Here is a 13,356-nt window from a genome sequence, read left to right as displayed (position 1 = left end):
TCAGAGAAGCAGATGTCAGATATCTTATTATCTTCCTTAAAACTTTCATGATTCTCAGTCTGTGCTGGTGGTAATTCTTGTAGTACTTCATCCAGTTACACGCTGGAAAAGAGACTTACTACTGAAATGAAAAGACTCACTTAAAAAACTTGGGTACATATTCAATGCCGTTTTCTTCCATGTACCGCCTCCGAGCTCTCTGGAGTTCTTCTATTCTTTGTTTCTCAGATGCTGCTGCTTCTATATTTCCTTCCTCCAGAAGCCTGTAGGGACAACAGCAGGCTGTCTAGCAATCACACAGTGTCTAGCCCAGGGGATTTTCCAGCACCCATCATCACAAAAGGCAAGCAGAAGCCAAGTGTGTTGTCAGTGCTGTACTTTCAGATCCAGCCTGAGATGCGACTCCCCAGCTACGCGTACCCGACCTACAGCCTGAGGCACACACTTTGTTCAGCAACTCCAGCACATCACAAACACTGAAGGACTATGAACTGAGGATTCGGAGGGAATTAGTGATGCTTCCATCCATAGCAGAAGTGCAGAGCATTTCAGAGCCTGTTTTTCAGTTTGTCATGAGGAATATGCCCCAGGGTTGCACCATGGCTCTACGGCATCAACAAGAAGCTTTCTAATTTCCCTTAGCTGGGTTAGGCAGAAATTTGAGTGCAATACTGACTGTCCTCTCTACTAGCAGAATCCTCCACAGCTTAATTCAGACTGCAGTGAAGATACAGACAGAAATCAAGACTCAGCCAAACTCAGCCTTGAGCCCACCAAATATTAAATGTATAAATAAGCTTTCTTGCCTTTGATCTGGCCTGAATCGTGCATCTGTTGCAGGAAGAAGATCTTTCAGTAAAGGATCTAATTCATTGAGCTCAATAGCAAACCTTGTGAAGCCGTAATAACGCTCATAATTGGTCGGCATGGAGCCTGAACACAGACAAAGAAAAAGGCTTTTAAGCTATTACTCTAAATATGCAAGAGATTCCTTTATTTATAAACTTTTAACAGAAAAATAGTTAATATATTTTACTCTTACAGTTAAAAAGCATCAAAAGCTATTCTCTAAGTGAAACAAAATTCACTAAATATTAATATCAACTGCTTATCCTGCAGAGATTGTAATTACATGTTAATAGACTCAAAGCTTTTATGATCTTCCTCCCATTTTAAATAAAAACTAATGTTTTCAAGCTTTTCAAATTAAAAACAGTTTGCTCATCCCCAGAAAGCAGGTCAATCAAATGTCTGTCTAAAACCTAACCTTAACTGATCTTTAGAGTTCATTTTGGAACTTAGCATACACAGCCTGATTCATCACTACAAGGAGTCAGAACAGACACTGTAAAGAGCAGAGTGCAAAGTACGGTTCGAAATGCCAAAAATAAAAGGTAGGATTTAAAATTCTAAGAACAATAATTCCTGGACAATGCATGTATGAAATATACAGGTGCAAAGGATGACTGATTCAACCTCAGGCCTCTAAGCAAGCAGGAAGCTGAAATCAGATCCTGAAAGTGCCAGGTGTTCACCATCTCTGAAGACCAATCCTTTAGGCTAATAAAGCAGAAGGACAACAAACCCAATAAACCCCTATTTGGCGAATCCAAAAAAGTTACCCTGCTCTCTTCAGAAGGCAGACAGGCCAGCCCAGATGCCAAATTTTTAAATTAATTTTATTGTCCTGTTGACCCCAAGGTCCCAGCACATTTAAACAGGAGTCAGACTGAGATGTAAAAGATTTTGTCCTGTAAGAACATTTCCATTTACCATTATTATAAACCCATGTAAATTGTTGTTTGTCTAGACAGGGATTTGAATTTCTCTAGTATTATTTTGTGTATTTAAATTTGTGTAGGCTAAAACAGCTTCAGACCTTCCAGAATTTTTTACAAGCTTCTTACCTGGCCTCCATATGCATTTGGCTGAAGGTGCAACCCCACAATAGAGGCCTTCATGCCACTTTCCAAAAAGGCGGTGAACCACCTTCCCTTCTTGGTCTATCACAACGCCCTGGACCTCATTTACATTTGAATTCCAGTAGTTCACCTGCAAGTTTAACCAAGAATTACTAGCTCAGACTGCTTTTCCAACAACCCATGGTAACAATACCCACAATTAATGTCTCTTGGCCTGTGGTGCCAGCTGTCCAAATTCTGTGTTGGGACAGCTCACCTGGAACTAAGAATACCAAAATTTGAAAATCATATGGTTCTAACACTTACTGATTGATTATAGGAGAAACACTTGTGATGTGGTTTTGACATAAAAGCATTTAAATTAACTGCACACCTGGGAACTACATTCTCATTCATTAGCCCAAATCCCTCACAATTCTGGAAAAATGACATTTTGCCTGTCAGAGCCAGCTAAAACTGCTCTTCCTACACGAGGAGGTATTGAATATACCTGTACTTGTATATGAATCCTTTCATGAGTGCTGAACACTACTGTATGCAGCAGGGAAGATATTCAGCCAGTATTACATGTTTTTTTTTTCTGTTTCTCTTCTCTGTTTTGCTTTTCTTAGACACATTCAGCTTTTACACCTTCATCCAAGAGCCAGTTGCCCATTCTCAGATTATCCAACAAAACATGACTTTCAGATTTATGTTGACATCCCATTGTTAACACTAAAATGGAATCGATGTCTTTTGTTGCAATGTGAAGACAAATTTATTTTTAGGGAAAATACTTGCTAGTAAGACAGCTATATAAACTTCTATTTTAATATCCAGGTCCTTGCCTGGATATTAAAATACTATGAACCAAAGCAGCAATAAATAATGTAAAGAGATAAAATACTGACTGACAAATTCTAGTAGAAGGAGAAGCAAAATAGCATGGTAGTGTACAGTGACTTTGTGTTTTCATTGTGTTAATATAAAAAAAAAAAACATTTGACATTTCATTTTTAATCAAAACCCAGCAGTAGCACAGCCCACAGCTATACAGCAATGGAACACACTGACATCAAATGTTCAGAGGAGTAGAATCATACTAATTGACATAGCATTCTCATTTGACAATTTGCATTTTATGAGTACTGATAAAAGGAATAAAAGATAAAATGTGGAATACGGACTTCAGGAATAGTGAAGAAACAGCTTGATGTATCCTTAAATTACACAGTTATATGAATACAAGATAGATATTACCATCCATATGTTACCTTGACAAAAGTGAGTTTACAAATACAAACACTGCTTTTTGTGTTTCTGATAGTTATCTCTCCGTAGTGCTCTATCCATCTCCTTCCACTAAGAATATTATGTATGCAAGTAGTGACTTTGTTCCAGACATAGTAATCTCCATACCTAAGAACAGATTAAGAAGTAGTTGGTAACATCTATTCATCATGATCATTGCAGAAAAAAAACCAAAACATTGTTCCTTTATTGTAAAAGCAAACCACATTGCCCAAAACCACCCGCGCAGATGACAAAGTCCTGTATCTGGTTACATCACTAATCCTCCTTAGAGAAACTCACCTAAGCTCCAAGGCACAGAACTACAGAAAGGACCACAAACAAACTCATTATGAGGCACTGAAGCCCTGCATGGCCTATCCACTGTCCTCAGAGCATGAAGTGCTATGGCCACAATTCCTATAGGGGCAGGACAGTGACCCAAAGATCAACATAAGGCTGAACTGAGACTATAAGCAGAAAATGCAATTAAATCACAAATAAAACAAAATAAATATGAAAATCATATGAAAATCACATTACAAGTGTGGGAAATTTTGACAGGAGATCAAGGAAAGGAAGTAGGAAGCCAGGAGAACACTGGCACATGATCCCTTTGCCTTTGTTACAACTATCCAGTCAGAGCATCTCTAATATCAAACAAGAGAATAAAACCAGGGAATTATATGATGCAAAGCACATTCTCCTTCAGAGTTTAAGGGAAGGCATGAAGACAGAAGACAAAGATGCTTCAGAGTGCATTTACTTCAATTTTATGAGATGGATAAAGAGGTGAAGTGATGCTGTACTGGTAGAGGCAGAAAGAAAGGCTGACTGCATTCTCACTACTCTGCCAACATCTCCATACAGGTATGGAGAATATACTTTGGTTTATCCTTGTTTTGAAAAAAGACCTTTCATGATCTTGTTGTTCTGAGGGAACACTCAGTGGCATCGAGAGCCTTAGGACAGCACCAGCTGCTGACAGTCCTGCACTGCAGCCTTGTTCTGAACAGCTCATCACTGCTGTACACATAAAACATGGGCTCTCTCTCCCAAAACATTTCTATCCCCCTCTCTCCGTCACTTTCTAGACTGTAAATTTTTCCTCCAAAACCAAAAATGGATCTTCAGGCTCAGAAATGTTCCAGCAGCCCCACCTGAACACTGAGAGATTAGCTGGGCACCAACTCTCACCAGTACAATCCACACAGTATCTGCTTACCCCAACCCATTCACAAGGCAGCACAGACTGGAGTGCACCAAAGGTTGAAAACAAGAGGAGAGTAGCTTACTTTGGAAGAGTCACATTCAAGGTTCCAACAGGCAGAATTTCCATTGATTTCCCCCAGAATTTGTTTTTCCACCTGATATCTGAATATAACAGTGAAATACTTAAAACACTGGAACGACCAAGGTCTCCCCCTTGCACTGATCTGTGTGGCACCAGACCATCTGTGCTGGACTACCCAATTCAAAACAGAGCAGTAGATAGTATGAATTTGCCATGAAAATACTAAAGAAAAAAATACTAGAAAATTACATTAGGTCACAAAAACTAAATGTAAGTTTAATTAAGAATCGTGTCTGTGCTGCATGATTGTCAAATGTCTTGTGCAAACATTCAATGCAAATTAAAGACATACACCAGTAGGTACAAGGAAAGAAAGAGTCATTTTTTCAACTGTAAAAAGAACTGCTTGTGTTTGTAAGAAACTTTTAAATGGGAGAGTATAAACAGGCTGCAAACGAAGGGGAAGCTGTAACATGTTTGCTCACTCTTAATGAGAATTTGGAGTAAAACAGATCATCAGTTTATAATGTCACTTCAAAATAATAAGTACAGAAATTCTGAGTAAGTTCCAAATGCAGAGCTCAGCTTTCACAAAGTTTTTACTTTACAGTAAAAAAAGAGTTATGTACAATAAAAAAGGAGTTATGCTTTTAAATTAGAAAGTATACCTTGCCAAAACACAAAGTTTTTCGATTCACAGTGACAGGCCGAAATGGGAGGATGGTGGCTAACCTGAAACACAGTTTGGTTGAGTCAAAAACATTTAATTTTCATTCCTAAGACAGTATAATTGTTATTGCAATATGAAAATACTAAATAGCTCATGTTCCTATACAGATATAACAGATACAACTTAAGTGATTGTTCTAAAAACAGTTCCTAGTGATTTCTATAAAGATGTATTCCTTCTAGCCTTTAATGAAGTCCTCTCATATTAACAATATTTATTTACTTCTAAGAAAGCAAAGCATTCCAAGTAGAAAGAAAAATGGGATTATATATAAAATGAAGAACAAAAATGATAAATCTAAACAGGAGTGTCTATCTAGAAACAAGGTTTACCTGCTCTGAGAAAAATCGAAATCCTTTGTCTTCTCTAATACATTCATAAGTTTCACCAAGCACTGGGTTAAATGGCTTGCTTCCTGCTCTAAAGTATGTAGAGGCATAGCCTGATGCTGCAAAGGCAGCTATGAGAACCTGTAAAAATACAGACCAAACATGTGAATAGGCAGACACTTGAGTATGTGCCGTCACTGTGTGGTACCACACAACTCATTCTGCTCAGAGTGACAGCTGGAATAATGAAGCATGCCTGAGAGTGAAACCATGCATCCCAGCCAGAACCAGTATAAGCTTTATGTCTTCTGTGGATATAATTTCTTTTTCTTCATGGCCTCATTCAGTCTTTCAGCAGTCCCTTAAAATGACAATCTGCACATGACACAGTTTTTCTGCCTTTGACCAGGCTTATAATTAGTGACCTGAAACAGACCCAGCTCTAGTCCTTCTTCCCATGAATAAATATTATTTAATAAATTCTAATTACAAGATCACATACCATTTTCCTATGGGAACTATTTTTTTTAGTGCCAAACATAAACAGCTCCCACTTGGGATGTTCTTAGCATAGAGTTATCTCCAAATCTTCCACACATATGCAGCCTTAACAGACAAGGGGGCTCCCTTGTCTATATGTACAACCACAATTTCATCATCTCTAAGCCAGGCCTGACTGACAGCATTAAGTTAAGTGGCATGCCATGGTTATTTAGTTTACAAGGTCCCATTTTCAGAGTTAAAAAAAAAAAGACCACATCAGCCTGTCAGAAGCCCAAACAAAACTTCAGAAAAACAACAGAAGGATAAAAATGAGTCAGCTATTGGCAATATGCTACCAGTGGGGCAAATCTTAACCAGGTTCCCCCCTCCTCCTGCTATTGAGGACAGAGCCCTCATGTGAGGTTTTGTGTGCTTTGTTTCTGTTTTCAGATTAATTTCAACTTCCTTTTCAATTTAACTATAAGGCACTGCAGAGAAACAAAGGAGTTTACTACCCTTGTGATACAGAGAGCAGTGTGGAAAAAAAAGGTTTCCCCTACTTTTGGATGCTTATTGAAGATAGCAAAGTCCTGCTCTTTCAGAGAACAGTGAACAAGCAGTAACATATTCACAGCACTCCTGCCAGAAGCTTTGGGCAGGAATGCTGTGAATATGAAAGGAATTCAGCCTTTTCCAAGCAGTCTCATATGCTTTGGGTCAGGTGTGCAGTTTGCATTTTTATGGCTGCTGTTTAAAGATTTGGCTTCTACTCCCAAGTACTGCAGTAGACATCTGTAGCAGAGAAGGGGATTGAATCCACACTTCCAAGGAAGCTTTCATCTGCACCATGGCTTCTCCTTCCAGAATTCTCCCTACTACTCCAACACTGACCTTCCAAACTAAGGCAGCAATCAGTCTGCTTTACTCATTACTCCTTACAGAATCTCCCTCCTCTTGTGAGGGACAGAATCACAGAATACTCTGAGTTGGAAGAAACCCACTATGATCACCTCCTGAGACTTGTAAGAAAGCAGAATGCGAGGAGGAATAATTCAACTCCCTTTCTCAAGATAGGTTTAACTTCTTCAGTGTTTAGGACTCCTCACTCTCCTGCAGACCTTGTGAACACAGCAGTTCAGGGACTTGAGTGTGTGATTGTGTGACATCCAAAGGCAACCTCTCTTCTCCCAGTTATCCACTGCGTTCCCAAAGCATGGCAGGGAACAGCAGACATCTTCAACAGCAGCACTGCTAACTACCCCTTACAGCCTTTCCCTGTGTTTTCTGAGGAAAAGGAGACAGGACAGATCAAAGCACCCTGAGAGCTGAGCACAGGCTGCTGGCTGTCACACTTACAGGGGAGCCCAGGCAAACTTTGTTCTGGTGTTTTGAAACTTCTCTCCTAGAAATCGCCTTATTCACACCTATATTGATCATAAGGCAGTCACAGACTTGATTAACTCTTGAAGGCTGCTGGATTTGATTACTGAAAGCCAGGAAAGGATGCTGCAGGGTTAGAAACTGCCAATGCCTACATGCACAGTCATGGAGTGTGAGATCAATCTTAAATAAATGAGTCACAACTACAGGACTTGGTTTGAGTTTTAGAAAAACCCCGCAGCCTTGTCCAGATCAAACCTACCATCTGTAACTGTTCACAACACTTTTCTGACCCAGCAGGGAGGTTTGTGGTCTGTGGCCAGGAGGAAAAGAGAGGACCCTGCAGAGACCCCACTCAACAGCTGCCTTTTTAAGACAGCCAGCAGAGGTGCTGTACTCAATGCATTACCATGCGCTCATAAGGATCATCTGTTTCAGCAGCCTTGTCCAAGAGCTCACTGTACTCCAGCTCTTCACAAAGATGTTGCAAGGTATTCAGAGGTTCATTTAGCTCAACTGGCATGGATACTTTGGAAAGATCTTTGCCAATGTTATTTCTCAAAATATTCCACAGATTGATGTTACTGGTGTCAGGGCTGGGAGCTGGCAGACAAGTCCTCCGTCCGTTCCTGAATGCGCCTCCTGTCAGCTCACCATTAAGAACTGGGAAGGGAAGAAAAATATTGTCATAAGAAAGCACCAGACTAAGAAAAACAGAGTTCTCCATTCAACCAAATCACTGCCAGAACAAGCAAGCCCAACTTCATTGTTCTCAGCTGAGTTGGTCTGGTATTGACATGCAGTAATTCTGGCACATGAACATAACCCACGTAATTTCTCAAAGTTTGAAACACAGTATACTTTGCCGAGAAATGTTGTCTGCAACACTGGTGTTGTCCTCAGATATATTGTCACTCACATCACTGATATAAGATTCATCATCAGAAGCCTAAAACATAAATAAAATATCCATTAACTCAAACACATATAAAATATACAGACAAAACAGACAAAAATAGCTAACTGAAATACAAATATTAAAAAAAATCTTAATCCAATGAAAACTATTAGCTAAATGAACTGACTGTTTCAATCTGTCCATAGAGCCAGTGCACTTAAAGGGTCAAAAAAAAAAAAAAAAGCTATTTCTGAATTCCTTATTATCCAAATACAGACGTAAGATCTGCAAAAGGTGGCTTCAAGTAAGATCAGAGATGAAAAGAAATTGATAACATAATGCCCTAGGGATGGGAGGTGAAAAGAAATCGTCAGATCTGTGCTGTTTATAAAGAACCAAACAATAAAACATGACTTACGTTTCAGCAAACAAATTATGTAAACATTGATCTATTATTTTGAAAAACAAGAATCTCATCAACATTAAGAATATTTAAAAATCTTTTTTACAAAACTGTTTTTTCAAGAAATATTACTTTTTTGTCTATTTCTCTCATTACAGAGAATAATATTATATACATATGTGTAGAAGATTTTTTTAAAGAACATTTGAAAACCTAAGTTTAATTGACTGCACAGCGAGCTGTACCTGTCTAGGTCACCCTTCAGTGGAACTGCCACAGCCTGTAAAGGACACGTGCTGAACTTAAGTTACTGACACAACTAACTTTCAACTCAGTTTTACCCTTCAGGGAACTCCTGCACCTCTTTATGTGATCTCAGGTTTGTTGATCTGTGTTTATTTACACATTCAGATACCTTTTTATTCTAAGTAGCATTACTAAAAATATTTTAAAAATCCCTAGTGGTAGCACTACTAACTCTGTCCAGCAGCACAGCTGCCACTGGCTGTCACAGCCTACCTCGTTTTCTGACGAGCTGGCAGACAGAAGCACTTCCTGTGCATCAAAGAACTCTGAAACAGATTCAGACATAGAGAGCCTGCTTTCATTAGTGACTTGCTGAGACAGCGGTAAACTGACATGAATTTGTTCACCTGTCTGTAAATAAAGCACAGAAAAGCAAAAGTATTATTTCTCACATTAAAGAAATACAGGTAGAAGGGGTAAATCACCTGAGTAAGATTTCTATGCCAAATACAAGCACAGGGAGTAAAGACAGCATTTTAGTAGGACTCTGTGTGTACCTAAGAGATGAGACTGAGGATGACAAAATACAGTGCATTTTGAACAGTGAGATACAGGTCTTCATTTGAGGCCTCCCAGCATCTACTGCCAAGTTTTAGCAGCCTGAAATTGCAGACCTACTTCTCTGTGCAGAGAATTGATTTTGTGGACAATAGCTGGATTGTGTCAGACAAGTTCAACCATAAATTTCAGATTAAATGACCCCTGGTAATAACAAATTACATCACTGGGAGCTAATTTTGATACAAGTAAAATTTAATTATAAAGATTTAAAAGGTCTGGGAGTTATAAGTTACAAATGACCTTGTGAACCAATTTAGCAACAATGTTTGAAATGTTTGAATATTTAGGAGGATAGCTGTAATATGTATTTTTATGGGCTTTTATTCCATGTTTATACTCCAGATCTTATTTGCATGATGACATTAAAACTGACCTAATACTACTAAAAGAAATGAACTCTCTATGGTTTGTTACAAAGAAATGTAACACTAAAGTCAAGGATTCAATACTGTGCTATGTTGATGTCAGTGGTGCAGCAGGCTAAATCAGTGAAATACACCCTCTGCCTGCTAGTGGTGGGTGGGACACCAGATTTCAGTGCTACCCTGTGGGCTATCACATTAAGAAAAAATTAAGATGCTCTCCATGTACCATCTTACCACAGGATCTGTTGCTGTGGAGGGAAACAGATCTTGGGCTTAATCCCTTAATTCATACAGCATGCTGTTGCTGGGATAATACAGATGAAACTACTGAAGCCCTTTCAAACATGGTTAACTCTTCAGATTGCAACACAATCCCTGCTAATCTTATTCCAGAACTCCTGCATTTGGTTTTGTTGACATCCTAATTCTGTAGAATTATTCCATACAGTTACCTCAAAAAGCACTAACAAAAAAAACCCAAAAAAGCACAAACAAGCCAAGAGGCCAAAACCCATTTTTTTCATTAGGACTTATAAGATTGTAGATGGATTGTGATGCTTGATGATTTATGATGAAAACAGAGGCTCATTTTACTGTAATCATTAGAGGAGCGACCAAAATTTTGAGGTTTCACATAAACAAGAGGGACTAGGAAAAATACACATGATCCTACCTGAACAAGACCCTCACACAGGCATTATCTATGTGCTGCAAGGTTATAGAGATATATATAAAACAAGCAAGATAAGTGAATGAGAGATCTGGAACTTTCTTTGAAAAACTTCTTCAGTCAGGCTTACTTCTACCAAGGCAATGATGAAGAAATGAAAAAGGAACAGCTAACCAACAAAAAATACAGAACAGAAGAGAAGGACACTGCCCAGAACTTCACTGTAGGTTGCTGTGCTGTGGCACCTCTTCACTTCTATGTTCTGTTGCTAGCCTCCAGCATGCTGGATTCTTGGAAAAATTGTTTAGACATTTTCAGAAAGCAAACAAACAAAAAACAATTTTACCTTTCTTGCTTGTTGGAAGAAATAACTAGGAGACAAGACTATGTTAATTGAAATGGCATATGCATTAAAAAAATAGTGGAAATGATAAATAAAAAACATTTTTGTAAAATGCAAGCAGAATGGTTGCCAAAGTTACCATACTAATTGAAATATATTACAATCCACAAATTCAGATTTGTCACAAGGGAAGCTCACTGTTATTAATATAAATGTTTGTTAATCTATTGACTCAGGCTAAAGCAAAACAAGAAAAACTAGATGTTGCAAAAAATATTAGTGCAGTGCTTGGTTCATGGACTGAACCTTTTGATTTTAACAGTACCACTCAAGATTCTAAACGTGAGGCCCTTTAGACACTTGCAAAATCGGGTTCTTAAATAATTAATCTTTCTGTTGACTTGGCAAGAAACTAAGATACATAATTGGTTAGCTACTGTGTGATACATTCAAATACAGTAAAACCTCACTAATTCCCACAGCCAACAATTAATGTTCCAAAACTGGAGTCCTTCTCTGTTCCTCTAAAGAGGCCAAGCTGAGTTCTTTCATGTCTGACATATGGAAAACAAAGAACTGAAGTTTTATTGTAGGTAAGGAAATACAACCTGACTTTTTCTATGATTGAACATTTGCCAATCTGAAAAATTTGATAATTTTTCAGGTGCGCTTCAGCTATTTAGTGAGAATTAGCAAGGTTTGTTTGTACTCTAAATCCATTAAAGGCCAAAGTCTTACCTCATCAGGGCTAGGGATAATATTTACACTGACAACCTGATCACAAATAACAGATTCTGAATGTATTCTGTTCAAGCGACTCCTTAGTTCAGCATTCTGGTTGAGAGCCTTAAAATAAAAATTGCACATTTCACATTTAAAATTAAAATGTAAACATTAAAAAAAAAAAGAAAAAGGAAAAAAAGAAAAAACAAAGAAGAAAAAAATGCTTCTTTCCAGCAATTTCTTAAAAAAATCGCAGAACCTCCTTTCTTCCATTTATAGGGAGATATCTATCCTGAGATCCTCTCTGACATGATTTCATGTTTGGTTACTTTGCCTTCACTGTTTTTCAGGAGATGGGGGGACAGCTGTACTCCCACAATGTAACACTGGCTCTCTCTTCTACCTCAGCTCTTCAGAGAGCTCTTTGGCAGGTGTACTGGTGGGTTATGTACATTATGGAAATGGGGAGTGAATGCAGCAACAAAGAGTGAAACTGCAGAGCAACACATGGGAACTACCCACAAAATGCCCAAAGAGCCAATTGTTGGTTTACAACTACACAGCCTCTTCTGAGGCAAGGTTATTAGCACTCAGAGACTGCAAACAGAAATTGCTTCCTTTCCAGTAAAACCAACATATTTGCTAGTATCATTGTCTACCCACCCAGATCAATTTTACAGGTTTACCCTTGTACTTAATTCAAACTACTGATCCACTACAGTATCACAAATAGCAACAGAATTCAACTGGTGTCTGCTATCTGCTGATTTTTCTCCTATGTTAAAGTCCATTATAAATTATAAATTTATAGATTATAAATTTGGGTGCATAAATATGTATTATCTGTTGGTTGGAAAGACTAGTGGGTGAGATTCTGAAATCCAGAAGTATAATATGCTACATATCTAGAACATGGCTGACTTAACCTTAATATATCCCCAACACTGAGGATTGTAGAAAAGAAGAAGAGAGAGACATTTTGTTTCTGTAGGAAAGGATTGTTGCAATCTTCTTCTGTCTCCCCCTACTGCAGATTGAGGAATAGATTGCATGAATGTACTAAAACAAAGAAAGACCAAAGGAAAAGAGGTAAGCTTAAACTGTCACTGAACAGTTTAAATTACCCAATTTTCTTTGTTCAGAAATGGTCTGAGCATGCTCCTAGTTGACATCCCTCAGAGAGGGAAGGTAATGACTAACAGCACTCTGGTCACGAGGCTGGACAAACCCAGTCACAGTCAATTTTCCACTTCCTCTCCACTGAGGCTGGGAACTAATGTGTGACAGTGACTTTCAAACTAACCTTGGAAGCCAGGACCAAGAAGAAAACACGGTTCCCTATTTCATGCAGGTTGCTAATAAATATCCACAGTTCTTAGATAAATTTGTGTCAGTAACCAGAAATGGTTACCCTTACCTCTTGCTCCTAACCCTTTTTTATCACAATGCACAGAAATCAACCTGCATTAACATGGTATGCATCTGCATCTATAGAAAGGTTTGTCTTTTAAAATCTGCTCATACTTCTTGCAGATGCAGTCATCCACACCAATCCAGCAAATGCTTTTATGCTTCCTTGACAATGAATTTTGAAAAATTGAATTATTTTGTAACCTGAGGACTTATTTTTGCTAATTTCTTCTCCCCCACTAAAGCAAACTATATGTTTTCCTTTAGCTT

The 13,356-nt window shown here is 38.4% G+C and overlaps 1 protein-coding gene across 2 annotated transcripts in view; it reads right to left on the bottom strand.

Annotated features, from left to right (window-relative positions):
* Positions 1 to 13,356, bottom strand: part of OSBPL6 (oxysterol binding protein like 6) — a 96,096-nt gene that overhangs the window by 11,404 nt on the left and 71,336 nt on the right. The window contains exons 12-22 of one of the 2 annotated variants that reach the window (XM_059853188.1): positions 11,692 to 11,799; positions 9,228 to 9,365; positions 8,269 to 8,356; positions 7,817 to 8,070; positions 5,548 to 5,685; positions 5,154 to 5,217; positions 4,487 to 4,565; positions 3,176 to 3,320; positions 1,908 to 2,052; positions 807 to 933; positions 141 to 263 (exon numbers count right to left, since the gene is read on the bottom strand). In XM_059853188.1, coding sequence (XP_059709171.1) covers positions 141 to 263; positions 807 to 933; positions 1,908 to 2,052; positions 3,176 to 3,320; positions 4,487 to 4,565; positions 5,154 to 5,217; positions 5,548 to 5,685; positions 7,817 to 8,070; positions 8,269 to 8,356; positions 9,228 to 9,365; positions 11,692 to 11,799 — 1,409 coding nt within the window. The remainder of the gene's footprint in view (positions 1 to 140; positions 264 to 806; positions 934 to 1,907; positions 2,053 to 3,175; positions 3,321 to 4,486; positions 4,566 to 5,153; positions 5,218 to 5,547; positions 5,686 to 7,816; positions 8,071 to 8,268; positions 8,357 to 9,227; positions 9,366 to 11,691; positions 11,800 to 13,356) is intronic. The other variant, XR_009487358.1, reaches the window with a different exon arrangement.

The sequence above is a fragment of the Haemorhous mexicanus genome, chromosome 8, assembly GCF_027477595.1.
Source record: "Haemorhous mexicanus isolate bHaeMex1 chromosome 8, bHaeMex1.pri, whole genome shotgun sequence".
NCBI lineage: Eukaryota > Metazoa > Chordata > Aves > Passeriformes > Fringillidae > Haemorhous > Haemorhous mexicanus.
The sequence above is the reverse complement of the archived record's forward strand: the minus strand, read 5'-3'. Positions and strand labels throughout refer to the sequence as shown.